Here is a 12,904-nt window from a genome sequence, read left to right on the forward strand (position 1 = left end):
AATCTTGCAAAGGCGGCATTTAAATTCCATCTCTTCGTGCCACGTGGAGCAGGTTAAAAATGGACACGTGTGTGTCGACCGACCAAGAGTGTCTTAAGTGCGAGATAAAGTAAAACAAACGCGACGGCTGTGTTGAGCCGGAATAAATACCGAGCCCCAGGCATTATTGGAGGGAAGGGTTCGATTCTTTTACACAGGAATCCCACGGCTTTTTCGACGCCTGATCTGATCTTGCTTAGGTTTGGGGAAGGACGGCGGAGACGGGGCCACATGCGCTGCCGCGTCACCATCTACGGCCGCCATCGAAAGCTACTACGTGCGCTCGATGGAGAGCGATATTCGCGAAGACATATGCCTCGCATTATTGGACGGTCCCGCGCGTACGTTTTTTTTTTTTTTTAAAAATCTTTATCGAAATGTTCGATGCGCTTTCCCGAAGGGTTTTGGTTAGGTTACAGTTCCAAGCTTATCGAGTTATAAGGCAGGGAAAAACACACACCAGGTTAGCATCGTGTCCTCCGTCGAGAGCCCGCCACGTGGCTGTCTTTTTCAGTGTTAACCTGTCTAAGCCCCGTGGCCGAAGTGTGGATTTTCCTAGAAACCACGTCATGTAATGACTTACGAGAATGTCAATTAGCTCCAACTCCTGGTCTCTACTAGGGGTAAGCACTGGCCAGGTTCGCCGGGCTTTCGTCGGAATTTTGATCCGGCCCGAGGCTTTTTCGGCCTACACCGAGGCGAGGCCATTTGGCCCGGAGCGAGTAGGATCGGCAATTTCGGGTCGGTTGGAGATAGAGGCTGGAAATTCATTTACATACTCCTCTTTTTTTTTCCGTGTAAGTGTGAATTTTCTCTTCCTTTAGCACTTACATCTTCAACTTTTATAAAATGGATTTTTCACACCTCAAACTCTACTAATCCACCCAAATTGTTAATCCAAGTCTACCACCACCCCCGCCCTTTGCCGCTAGCCACCACCCCCGCCCTTCGCCGCTAGCCACCACTCCCGCCACCTAAAACCGCCCCACGGATGCGCCTCCCCAACACGGGCCTACCGGAGCCCGAAAACGAAGGTATGTTATTTCTCCAATCAGACTAGTTTGAACTGGAAAAAAACATATTCAGGACATGTGGACCGACAAGGCCTAGTAGAGCCCGCAAAAATTGAGCCGAGTTGGGCAGGCCGATCCAGGATCAACGAGAGCCTAACGTTTTTTCTTTAGCACACCCTTAATTGCTACCACACACGTCGTGCACCTGTGATTGAATGTTGTGCAGTCAAAATTGTATGTAAAAATAAAAATTTGAAACACGGGCAAGCAACTAATGGACTTATAAACACGGGCGTAGGGGTATTATTCAATTATTCTGTGACCTCTATACACGACGTGGTACCCCAACGACACATGCCGTGACTCAAATTTACCATTCGTTAGTATTCTATCCAATATTGCATTAAAATGCATACATAGTTAAGCATGAGGATTTTCCATGTGGAATCTATCGTTCACCATGTCGGATCCGTCTTGTAATCGCCTGCCGCGTGTGTTAACACATAAGCATTTTTCGCAGGATATTGCAAAACTGTTAACGGGAGTGTATATATATATATTCGGATCAAGGTATCGGTTTGGGATTTTATGCAAGGTAAAAATTAGTTTGGGGTAAATGTGTTATACAGGTATCAGTCTTAGATTTTTAACGGTATCAACCCTTTTAATAAAGCAAATGAAAGGTTATATCGATAATTAAACCCGCCACGCATATTAACATGCAACAAGACCCGTGGACCTCCAACGCGACGCCGGAAGATAAAACGAAAGGCCAAAGGCCCAAAGGCAACAAGTGCTGCACAGTCCCATTGGTCTTGAAAAGCCCCACCCCCATCCAACGGCGGAAACCAGCGAAAGCAATATACTGATGAGCATGCCGACACTTACCGGCAAGGGCCAGCCACCCTCGCCGGTAGGCACGGCACAAGTGGGGCGGTGGCAGCGCCGGTGCCGCCCCTAACTCTCGCCCTCGCAGCCTCTTTGTTTCTCTGCTTGCTTGACGCTATTCTCTTTTGTTTTTATTATTATGTTTACTTTTGCTTATGTTGGCGTGACTGTATACGTCAATGTTCCCCTTAGCAAACATGGGTCTCGCCAACAGGCATGTGGCCCTACTGGTAAAAGGACAAGAGAATGGGGCCGGAAAGTATCAGGTTCGGGGTTCTGTCCTCATGAACAGCGGACATACTTCTACATAAAAAAGAGAAGTGAGACAAAAAAAAAGAAAAAAAGAAAAGAAAGAGGATCCCAAATTGGATTCTCATGCCAATTAAACAAAGATCAAATTGATATGGATCAAAGCACAAGTACAATTTTGGGTCAAATTAATGTTAAAGGAAAAGTAAAAGAATAAAAGGGAAAGTGCAAGATACGGGCTTAACTTTGTTTAGAAAAATAGCAAAGAAAAGGAAGGAAAAATGTACGAAAATTATAGAAATATGTTCAGGGTAGCTTGAGGTGTCAGGACTCGAATAAGAGAAAATTATGGGCTATAAGTTTGGTGGAGCTATTTTCACCTTAAAAGAAAGTAAAGTGGTTAGTTGCTTTCTTTTTTTTAATTTTTCTCTACAAAGGATTTAGTTTCCATATCAAGTGGATTTTTTAATTTTAATTTTAATTTTTGCAAATCTTAAGTGGGTGTGATGATGCATATTAAAAGCATTACTTCATTCATCTTAAGATTTTACCTCTCTACATTTTTGTTACGTCCGAGAGTGAAACTACCCAGAAATCTAATTTTTTTTTTCCATTTTTTTAAGCGAATTCTTGAATTGATTGTAGAGTAAAATGCATAAAATTCCGAGCATAACAACTTTTTAACACAGACAAGTGTTTATAGACATCTACTTAGTCGAGCATATCGCTACTAAGCTCTTTTTTTTTCTTCAATTGTCTTTATATACGCATAATGGATGACCTGATAGTTTAACTTTAAAGACATGCCAAATAAAATCGCAATTACATTGGAGAACGCGGAAATTTACAAGATGAAAGTTAATTAACTCAATGCTCTGCACAAGTTAAGGAACAAAAATCAGAACTTCAATGAAACTATCCCTCGTTTTTAGGGTAATAAAAATCAATAAAAAAAAATCAATTAAGTATATACAAAGAGAACGTCAAGGCATTCCAATGTACGTAACTTTTTCGCGTCATTATTTTTACTTTTATAGCTTCGACATGTTTTCCAGTAAAAAGTGCCTCATCGATGATAAAAAAGAGAGAAGAAAAAAAAGTCATCAATTCCTTCCCATGCAAATTTCTTTTCGTTTTTTCACATTTCGCTCGTTCAAGAGAACGGCGTCGGCGCACCAACGGAAAAACCAACGGCTTTTCCCGTTTTCCACGCCAGCTAACTAAAGCTCGGCTCCTCGCGGCGGACAACCTCCGGGGGGACCCGGCGCGTCGGTGAGCTGCCGAGCCGCCACGTGGACTCACGTGTCCTATTGACCCGACCGCACCAGCCCCAAACCTCCCCCCCCCCTCATCCATCATCATTCTCTCTCTCTCTCTCTCTCTCTAAAGAATCACACCTTGTCCCTCAGCGGTTACGTCAGCCGTGGAAACTGCCACGTGGGCCCCCGCCCCCGCCCCCGCGGTCGGGGCAGCGGGCGGATCGATCCAACGGCCCACGATCCATCTCCGGCTCCGGTGGACCCACAAGGAGCCTAGGGTTTGCTGGGCTTCCCCAAACCATGGCCTCCCGTGGTATATAAGAAGCTCCACAGCTTCTCCCCGAGCCGGCGCGGTCCAGTTGGTTCTGCCCTCCCAAAAAAAAAAAAAAAACCGAAAAAAAACCTCCGCAAATTTTTTTCGCCGATTCGCCGCCGCCGCCGCCGCCGTCCGGTCCGGCCCCCGCCTGGTTCCGCCGGCGATCCTATCTTCGGCTTTATCCGCTCGTCGTCTCCCTCGTCTCGAAGAAAGCACTCGAAAAAAAAAAAAAAAACGCACAAAATTTTTTTTTCACGGCAAAGTTTCACGGTGTCTTAAGGGTTCAGATTTCCGGGGATTGTGTTTGTTCGGCCTGAAGGAGGAGGAGGAGGGGGAGGTGTTCAATTCTTACCGGGAAGAGGAAAGCAAACAGTTTTGTGAGAGAGAGTTTTAGGGGGTTAGGGTTTTCGATTTTCGCGATTTGGGACTAGGTGATGGCGCAGATTCAGGTGCAACACCAGGCCGCCGCCGCCGCCGCCGCTGCCGCCGTGGGGGCGATCGGCGGCCCGAACGGCGTTCCGGGGGCCGGGGGCGCGGGCCCGTACCTCGCGACGTCGCTGTACGTCGGGGATCTGGACTTCACCGTCAACGACTCGCAGCTCTACGATCTGTTCAGCCAGGCCGGCCCAGTCGTCTCCGTGAGGGTTTGCCGGGACCTGAGCACCCGCCGGTCCCTGGGCTATGGCTATGTCAACTATAGCAATCCTCAGGATGGTTAGTTTGTCTGCACCGGAGTATATTCAAGTTCGATTTTCTTTTTTTGCCTGACCGATTGTGTGCTTTTGGTGCGGATGCTGAATGAGACTCGAGTGTAAATTCGCTGCGATTTCGGTTGGGAGTTTGCTAATTTACACTGTTCAATTCGTGTCAAGCAATGCAAATGCTACGATTTGCAATTGCATTTGGCAGAGTACGGTCATTTAAATCGTCAATTTGTAAATGCGATTAATTGTCCACAAACTATCAAAGGTTTTTGGGTAAAGATGCGAGGATTGCCTTGGCAGGGCAGCGTGGAGTTCCATGCGCATGATGTGGTCACGAAACCTTTTTATGATCTCTGTTGGGTGCCATCGTTTTTTTCCGCGTCGCGGTCTTCTACTTTTATTAGCTACGTTGTAATTTCTGAATGAGAAGCCCCATTTTATGGAATTGCCCGTTTGGTGAAGTAGGCCAATTTGGAGTTGTCGCGTAACTCTAGAAGATAGTTTTATCCTGGTAATGCGCAATCACTTTGCCAGAACGCTAGATTGAGAGTGACACGTGAGTGACGCGATTCTCCATCGGTCACTTTCCTTTTAAAGAGACTATGAAATTTTTCCTGGAAGTTTGTAATGGGAGAGTTTGTGTCCTTGGAGAAGAAGGAACTGTGGCATCTGATTTTGTGAAGCCATCTCGTTAAAACCCTTAGTTCTGAATTATGCTTCTATCTGTACTGCCGAGGAAGAGTTTTCCTTGTTTCTTGTTTCTTTTTTTTTTGGTCGAATCTCCTTGTTTTTTGTTAATTAGTGCAGTTTTTAGGCTGTCAGCTTGTATTCGACATTCTTGTCTTATCAGTCACAAAGTCTTTTCCAGTTCAAGCCGCTTTTTTCACAGCATTAGTTCTGCAGCTTTCGCTAGCTTTGTTGTTCATTACTTCTATGCTTGTATCACTACAGTCATCCCCTAGTCTTTGATCTCTTTGCCATGCTCTGTCTCCCTGATAGTGTTTGTGTGCATGCACGCGTTCTCATGCTTTTATTTGGAAGTTCACATGTATTTCTATGTTGAACTGATGCACAATAACGCAGCGGCAAGGGCCTTGGATGTGCTGAACTTCACTCCACTGAATAACAAGCCCATTCGAATTATGTATTCCCATAGGGATCCTAGCATCCGCAGAAGTGGGACTGCAAACATATTTATCAAGGTACTACTAATTCCTTTAGTACACCTTTGAGAACTTTCCCCCTTAAATTACTTGACCTCAGTATTCTTCTCTCTAAAAGTATTAAATGAGTTGATGGATATATAATGGAGAATATGTCTAGTTTGTCTAGTGGCTCAATTTAATATTGCTTCTATGCTTTTTTTTCCAAGCATTAATGTTTGCGTTTTTTGCGGGATGTGTAGAATCTGGACAAGACGATTGACCACAAAGCGCTTCACGATACTTTTTCTTCATTCGGCAACATTCTTTCCTGTAAAGTGGCCACTGATGCTCATGGCCAATCAAAGGGTTATGGTTTCGTTCAATTTGATAATGAAGAGTCAGCTCAAAAAGCAATAGATAAGTTAGATGGAATGCTGATCAACGATAAACAAGTTTATGTTGGACACTTTCTCCGCAAGCAAGAAAGGGATACTGCTCTTAACAAGACAAAATTCAACAATGTGTACGTGAAAAACTTATCAGAATCGATTACAGATGAGGATTTGAAGAAGACATTTGGCGAGTATGGGCCCATAACCAGTGCTGTAGTAATGAAAGATGGAGATGGAAAATCAAAGTGTTTTGGATTTGTCAATTTTGAAAATGCAGATGATGCTGCCAAAGCAGTTGAGTCTTTGAATGGTAAAAAGATTGATGAAAAGGAATGGTATGTTGGAAGAGCCCAGAAAAAGTCTGAAAGAGAGCTCGAACTGAAAGTGCGGTTTGAGCAGAGCATGAAGGAAACAGTAGACAAATTTCAAGGTGTAAATCTCTATGTTAAGAATCTTGATGATAGCATCGATGATGAGAAACTCAAGGAATTGTTCTCAGAGTTTGGAACAATTACTTCTTGTAAGGTCAGTAAGTAGTCTATTGACAACTTTTAAAAATGCCTTTGTCCCTCGTCTAACTTTTGAATAGGGAGTCCTTAAATTATCTTATTCCATGTGGTTAAACAGGTTATGCGTGATCCTAACGGAATTAGCAGGGGCTCTGGATTTGTGGCATTCTCATCTCCTGATGAAGCATCTCGAGCTGTAAGTCCTAAAATTGTTGGTGTCTGTTTGACATAGTATTTTACTTGCACAATATGTATCTGGGAAATATCATGTCCTTGTGCGTTGCAGCTTGCTGGTATGGCTAATAAGATGGTTGTCGGCAAACCTCTGTATGTGGCACTTGCCCAAAGGAAAGAAGAGAGAAGAGCTAGATTGCAGGTAAATACCTGTGGTGGCATATTGCAGGAAGAATGATATCCTGGTTGTTTTTCACAGCTTTGATATATTTTCCTTCCTCATTCCCCGTTTGATCTGCTGTATTGCTTTATGTTGTTTGCATACATCTGTCATTTTGGTGGCTTCGCAATACACAATTTCAGTTTTAAGTATGCAATTCAAAAAATTACTTTTTGACTGAAGGGTGGGCAGTTATTAATCTTGGTGTCTCCTCATCTGACAAGGCTCGAACATGCAAATAAATTTTTGGTTTTGATGAGTCAACTTGGGTACTTCATTCATTAGGAGTTTTGTATAATTTGTCTGACCATTTTGCAAAATTATATTGTCAAGGTCATTAATTGAAAAGCTAAATAAGATATCAATTCAAGATGTCGAGTGTTTCATGATTTTCCCTCTTTCCATTTGAAATCAACAGTTACATGTAACTTGCTATGGTTTTTTCACTTGTCTCTTGGCATTCAATTGCTGGAGATTTGACTGGTTATCAGGTCTTGTTGAAGCTAAGGGGTGATCGGTTTCTGGGTTAGTGAGTTCCGGCCTAGATTTGGGTGCTGATCACGTGGCTCCCAGTTTCTGAATTGGCGAGTTCCAATACGATTCGCAGTTCAACCCACCTGTCCACTATACGTTTTGTGTAAAAAACCTAATTGTTATCATAAAACTATTAAAATTACACCATTTCACTACAAAATCATAAGTTGGTCAAGTGGTTATGTTATTCGTTAATATTGAGATCATGGTTCAATTCTCAATGCTTGCAAAAATAAATTTTTTTCCTAAAAGAGGCTACAAAATCAGTTTAGAACCGGTGGAACCTGTTTGGAACCGGTTTGAACCTGTTCTCGGGTAGAATGGTTCTGGTCTTGGACTGGGGAACCAAACCGGAATTGACCTTGAACCGGTTGGTCCAGGGTGGCTTGGTTTAGTGCTCAACCCTAGTTGAAGTATAACCAATTCATCGTGAGATTCTTCTGATTTCTGTTGTTGCTTTCATCTTCAGGCGCAGTTCTCGCAGATGAGACCTGTTGCTATGGCACCATCTGTTGGTCCTCGAATGCCTATGTATCCTCCTGGTGCTCCAGGTTTGGGGCAACAATTTTTATACGGCCAAGGTCCACCTGCCATAATCCCTCCACAAGTAAGTATCAATTTCTTCATAAGTCAATGTGGTGATGTTTTTTGTTAATTGGTTCCTTCTTTTGTCCTGAATAAACTTTGTTCATCTTGCCACTGATTGGTTAAATGTTGAGTAACTTTTCTTTAATAATCTTCTTTTTCTCGAAGATTCTTGCTATTCCTTTTGTGCCATTTAAGAACCTTTCTGTCTGTGGCCCTTTCATCTGGCCTTTGTATTTGTTGAAGAAGGTGTCTGTGTGCTATTCGGATGGGAGTTTATTGTTGCCCACAAAAGTGTGCGCTTTTGAACGTTTACCATGTGTAGTCTTCAATATCTGCTGATTCTCATTTTGTATCTTGTGATCCGATTAAATTCCATGCCCAAGTTATTTGCCGCCTGGATCTATTAAACTTTGAATAAGGGACATATGCATTATTGAGTCAAAATAATATCGATTCACATTTTGTTATATTGATGCATCAACTAATATGGTGTCTTATCACTGTCAAAGGATGTATAATTGTTTTCTCTCTGCTATATCAATTAGACTTGGCAACTTTGTTTTACAAACATCTCTTTATGTTTAAACTTCTCCTTCTGTGGTCCAAGTCAAAAGAACGTGTTTGGAGTTCTTGATGTAATATCAATTCATCACATGCTGACCTATGAGCTTCATTGAAGGTCATCTGTTTGAATTCTTGGGCATTGTTTGAGATATTTGTTGGAATAGTAGGAGATATGTCTGGGTGAGAGTCTATGTGGCTTGTGTTATATTTCATAAATTCGCGTATGCTTTACCATGATGCTATTTGTAATACAATTTTGATGTTGTTGATCTCATGTACTCTCTAGGCTGGATTTGGTTATCAGCAGCAACTTGTTCCTGGGATGAGGCCTGCTGGGGCTCCCATGCCCAATTACTTTGTTCCCCTTGTACAACAGGGTCAACAGGGTCAACGTCCTGGAGGACGACGGGGAGCAGGTCCTGTGCAACATAATCAGCAGCCTGTGCCGTTGATTCAGCAGCAGGTTGGTTGAGAGTGAATGTAGACATTTTGTTTTACATGACAGGTCATTATCTGTTCATAACTACCTGATCTGTTTCATGTACCAGATGCTCCCTAGAGGACGCGTGTATCGGTACCCACCTGGTCGCAATTTGCAGGAAGTGCCAATGCCTGGCTCCGGAGGCATGTTTCCTGTGCCTTATGGCATGGGTGACATGGCTTTGCGGGAGCCTTCGGTTGCACAACCCATGCCCATCACAGCGCTGGCTACAGCGCTTGCAAATTCTTCACCTGAACAGCAGAGAACAGTAAGTCAAAATCAAATTGCTTTGCAGTGAAAAGGTTTATCATCCCTCTATACTCAAGTCTGAAGTTGTGACCTCTGCTTTCTTTGATCTGTCGCTCAGATGCTGGGTGAAAGTTTATATCCATTGGTGGATCAGCTGGAGCATGATAATGCGGCCAAAGTGACTGGCATGCTTTTGGAAATGGACCAGACTGAGGTTTTGCATCTGCTCGAGTCACCGGATGCACTGAAGGCAAAAGTCGAGGAGGCAATGGATGTCCTGAGGAGCGCTTCTCAGCCGCAGGCTAACAGCCCGGTGGATCAGCTGGCTGGTCTATCCTTGAATGATAACCTTGTCTCTTAAGCGTCTGGCTTGAAGGGGAGATGTTGGAGTGCAGAAGCCTTGTCGCATGTCCTTTGAGAGGCACCATATGTTTTTGATGGAGTGCTGAAAATTTGCTCGGTTTGGTTAGACTTTGGTATCACTTTCTTATAGACTGGTTTGCATGTTTAGCTGTGAAACCTGGTGGAGGACCGGAGATTTATTTGAGATACTCAGTTTCCATTGGTGTTAATGTTTGCTGTGGATTTGTTTTGCTCTTCCTTTCTCATCTTGTTCATCAGTCTATGCCCGTTGACTCTGGGTAATGGTTTGCATGAACATAGAACAGCATTGCCTGCATGAGTGTGTGGTAAAGGGATAGAACTTTGGTGTGTAGGATTTTGAGAAAAGGACTTTCGTTGATCAGAGCTTGAAACTTGCGACGAGATTGAAGATTATAATTTTGGCGATCTTCGTAGGAGACAAATCTTCCCTCTTACATCTAGTCTCTACTTTCAAGGGGCCTGGGTTTTATTTGGTCGGTAGCATGAATAATTTAGCCCGCACTGTCTAACTTCCAGTTACTTGGGGTAGTTTGCTTGCCCGTCTGAGGGGAGGAGAAGGTGCTAAATGGAGGTTGATAAAGAGTAGCTGAGAGGAGTTTGGCTGTGGCCGAGTTCGAGGTCGTCTAAGCAAAAGCATAAAACGTCGTCAATGTCTTTTCGGGATGCAAATAGAAAAAGATAAAATAGAAAGGCTCGGAGTATTGCTTGGGAAGGAAGTCACCTGGCGACTAGCTAAGCCGCCTTTGTCTCTTCCGTTTGCCCTGATAAAGATACAGATAAAGATTAAAATAAAGACACGAGAATTATAATTTTGTGGGTACTACAATGGGGAGCGGCACTGGCAAGTCCACGTGTTGTTATTAGCTCCGCTAAAAGAGAAGGCGGAGGTGCACGTATAAAACAACCAACCAAACCATCCTCTTCAACCTTAAGGGCGCACCGCCTTTGAGCCGAGACCAATAATTCATCATTCGTCACGTACATGACTCCTCCTCCTCCTCCTCCTCCTCCTCAATCCGTCCGATATATCTCCGACTGTCTCGTCAAACCACGCCGACTTCCCCGACATTCAGACGACCCTCTGCACTTGGCGCCGTGGGAGCTCGCCATGCTCTCCCTCCACTACATCCAAAAGGGCCTCCTCTTCCCCCTCCCTCCTCCTCACTCCCTCGACCCCGGCTTCGATCGCTCCGCTTTCATCCATTCCTTCTTGGAAAAGCTCAAGCGCTCTCTCTCTTCCGCACTCTCCCACTTCTACCCGCTCGCCGGCCGCCTCGCCACCCTCAGGCGAACCGACCCCCCTTTCCCCACCGTCTTCGTCGACTGCGCCAACAGCCCTGGCGCCCGGTTCATCCACGCTGCACTTGACATGACCGTGGCCGACATTCTCTCCCCGACGTACGTCCCGTCCGTCGTCCAGTCCTTCTTCGACCACAACTGGGCCGTCAACCACGACGGCCACGCCCTCTCCCTGCTGTCCGCTCAGGTCACCGAACTCGCAGACGGCGTCTTCATCGGGCTCTCCATGAACCACGTTATCGGCGACGGCACCTCCTTCTGGCTCTTCTTCAACTCGTGGTCCGAGATCTTCCAAGCGCAAGAGAAAGGCGGGGTTGATGTCGTCCAGCTGTCGTGTCCCCCGGTCCTGACACGCTGGTTCCCTGAGAACCACCCCGGCCCGATAAGCCTGCCTTACGCGGACGACCCCTCGTCGTTCCACGCCCGCTACGAAGTCCCAGATCTCAGGGAGCGAGTCTTTCACTTCTCCGCCGACGCCATCGCGGGTCTCAAGGTGGAGGCAAACCGGCAATGCGGTATCACCAAGATCTCGTCCTTCCAGTCCCTGACTGCCCTGGTATGGCGGTGCATCACGCGTGCCCGCCACTTCCCGCCCAGCCAGGTCACATCTTGCCGGATGACGTCGAACAACCGGGTAAGGCTGGACCCCCCGCTCCCACCGTTGTACTTTGGGAGCCCGGTCACGCTGTTGAGGGCGGCGACGACGGTGGGGGAGCTGCTAGGCGGCGGCCTTGGGTGGGTGGCGCTGCTGCTGCATGCGGTGGTGGCAGAGCACGGCGACGCGAAGCTGCGCGAGTGGAATGAGGAGTGGATAGAGAGACCGCAGGTGTACCGCCTGGACAAGTTGTTAGATCCGTGCAGCATCTTGATGGCGAGCTCGCCTAGGTTCAACATGTATGGCAACGACTTTGGGCTGGGGAAGGCTTTGGCTCCGCGAAGCGGGTGCGCCAACAAGATCGACGGCAACGTCTTTAGCTATCCGGGCCGCGAGGGAGGCGGGAGCGTCGACCTAGAGATCTGCCTTTCGCCAGCCACAATGGCGGCTCTCGAAGCTGACGCTGAATTCATGGCTGCCGCCTTGATGGATTTGTAGGTCGGAGGGCCAACACAACACGGTGGTGTTATGTGCAAGTCGAGTCGACGCCATTAGTTATTAGGAGGAATAAATACTTCTTGTTTGACTTGTAATGTTGACTTATTTCTCAATCTGTAGTGGATAAATTATGAGTTTATTTTATGCTTGTGTATGAATTGATCATCAGTCAAATCTTATTTTTGGTAAAAACCGTAAAGTAAAAGTTCAAGAGAGAGTTAGAGTGCAACAGACAAAACACTTCGAAGTTGCATGCTGTAAAGGACAACTCAGGCAGAGTTCTTTTCATATCAGGACCAAAAAAACAAAAACAATGGCCGAAGAGAACATTAGTTGGCCGGCATGAAGACGGCGTTGTTAGTTCGCTGCTGTGCTAACACTTGGAGATGTCGCTGCATGAATCATGAATATCACCAGAATTTTGAAATATGTTTATGCAGACGGACAAAAGAATAGAAATGACTCGCTCTCATGAAAACATTTGCAGAATTCGTTCCCGTTCATAGCTTTACTGGTTAACATCATTCTGCTGTGCCATTTTCTTTGAACATTCATGTCGAAGGTATTTGTTCCCGTCGAGGGTTATGGTTTCTACTTTAAGACTGATTAGCATTTCGATGATATATGGAGTCCAGACCATGATTATCGTACTGATTTTGTTACATCAATACCGGACTCTCTCCAATACTCATCTTTTCTAAGCATCCTCTTGTATATTACAAATCACAACCCCCGCCATCTCATGCTAGAACTTCTTGAAACAGTGTTGCTGCTGCTGGTAGGCAGAAAATCATGGGAACAAGA

General features: G+C 45.3%; 2 protein-coding genes across 2 annotated transcripts; both read left to right on the forward strand.

The window, feature by feature from the left end:
- Nucleotides 1–3,810: 3,810 nt before the first annotated feature.
- Nucleotides 3,811–9,896, forward strand: LOC115675765 (polyadenylate-binding protein 2-like). Its single transcript, XM_030598526.2, has 9 exons — nucleotides 3,811–4,478; nucleotides 5,552–5,670; nucleotides 5,874–6,530; nucleotides 6,633–6,710; nucleotides 6,801–6,890; nucleotides 7,912–8,049; nucleotides 8,881–9,057; nucleotides 9,143–9,343; nucleotides 9,443–9,896. The coding sequence occupies exons 1-9, from the start codon at nucleotides 4,199–4,201 to the stop codon at nucleotides 9,683–9,685; spliced, it is 1,983 nt and encodes a 660-aa protein (XP_030454386.2). The 5' UTR covers nucleotides 3,811–4,198; the 3' UTR covers nucleotides 9,686–9,896.
- Nucleotides 9,897–10,613: 717 nt separating this feature from the next.
- LOC115675766 (uncharacterized acetyltransferase At3g50280-like) lies at nucleotides 10,614–12,244 on the forward strand. The gene has a single exon (XM_030598527.2). The coding sequence runs from the start codon at nucleotides 10,691–10,693 to the stop codon at nucleotides 12,098–12,100; it is 1,410 nt and encodes a 469-aa protein (XP_030454387.1). The 5' UTR covers nucleotides 10,614–10,690; the 3' UTR covers nucleotides 12,101–12,244.
- The last annotated feature ends 660 nt before the right edge of the window (nucleotides 12,245–12,904 follow it).

This window comes from Syzygium oleosum, unplaced genomic scaffold (assembly GCF_021117445.2).
Source record: "Syzygium oleosum isolate NSW1041296 unplaced genomic scaffold, Sole_v2.1 Sole_v2.22, whole genome shotgun sequence".
In the NCBI taxonomy this organism is placed as follows: Eukaryota; Viridiplantae; Streptophyta; class Magnoliopsida; order Myrtales; family Myrtaceae; genus Syzygium; species Syzygium oleosum.

What these genes read in the sequence shown, in the direction of transcription:
- LOC115675765 (XM_030598526.2), top strand. Translation starts at nt 4,199, where the DNA reads ATGGCGCAGATTCAGGTGCAACACCAGGCCGCCGCCGCCGCCGCCGCT. An exon ending in TGCCGTTGATTCAGCAGCAG is followed by an intron (nt 9,058 to 9,142) that starts GTTGGTTGAGAG and finishes TTCATGTACCAG; the next exon opens with ATGCTCCCTAGAGGACGCGT. An exon ending in CACCTGAACAGCAGAGAACA is followed by an intron (nt 9,344 to 9,442) that starts GTAAGTCAAAAT and finishes TCTGTCGCTCAG; the next exon opens with ATGCTGGGTGAAAGTTTATA.
- LOC115675766 (XM_030598527.2), top strand. Translation starts at nt 10,691, where the DNA reads ATGACTCCTCCTCCTCCTCCTCCTCCTCCTCAATCCGTCCGATATATC.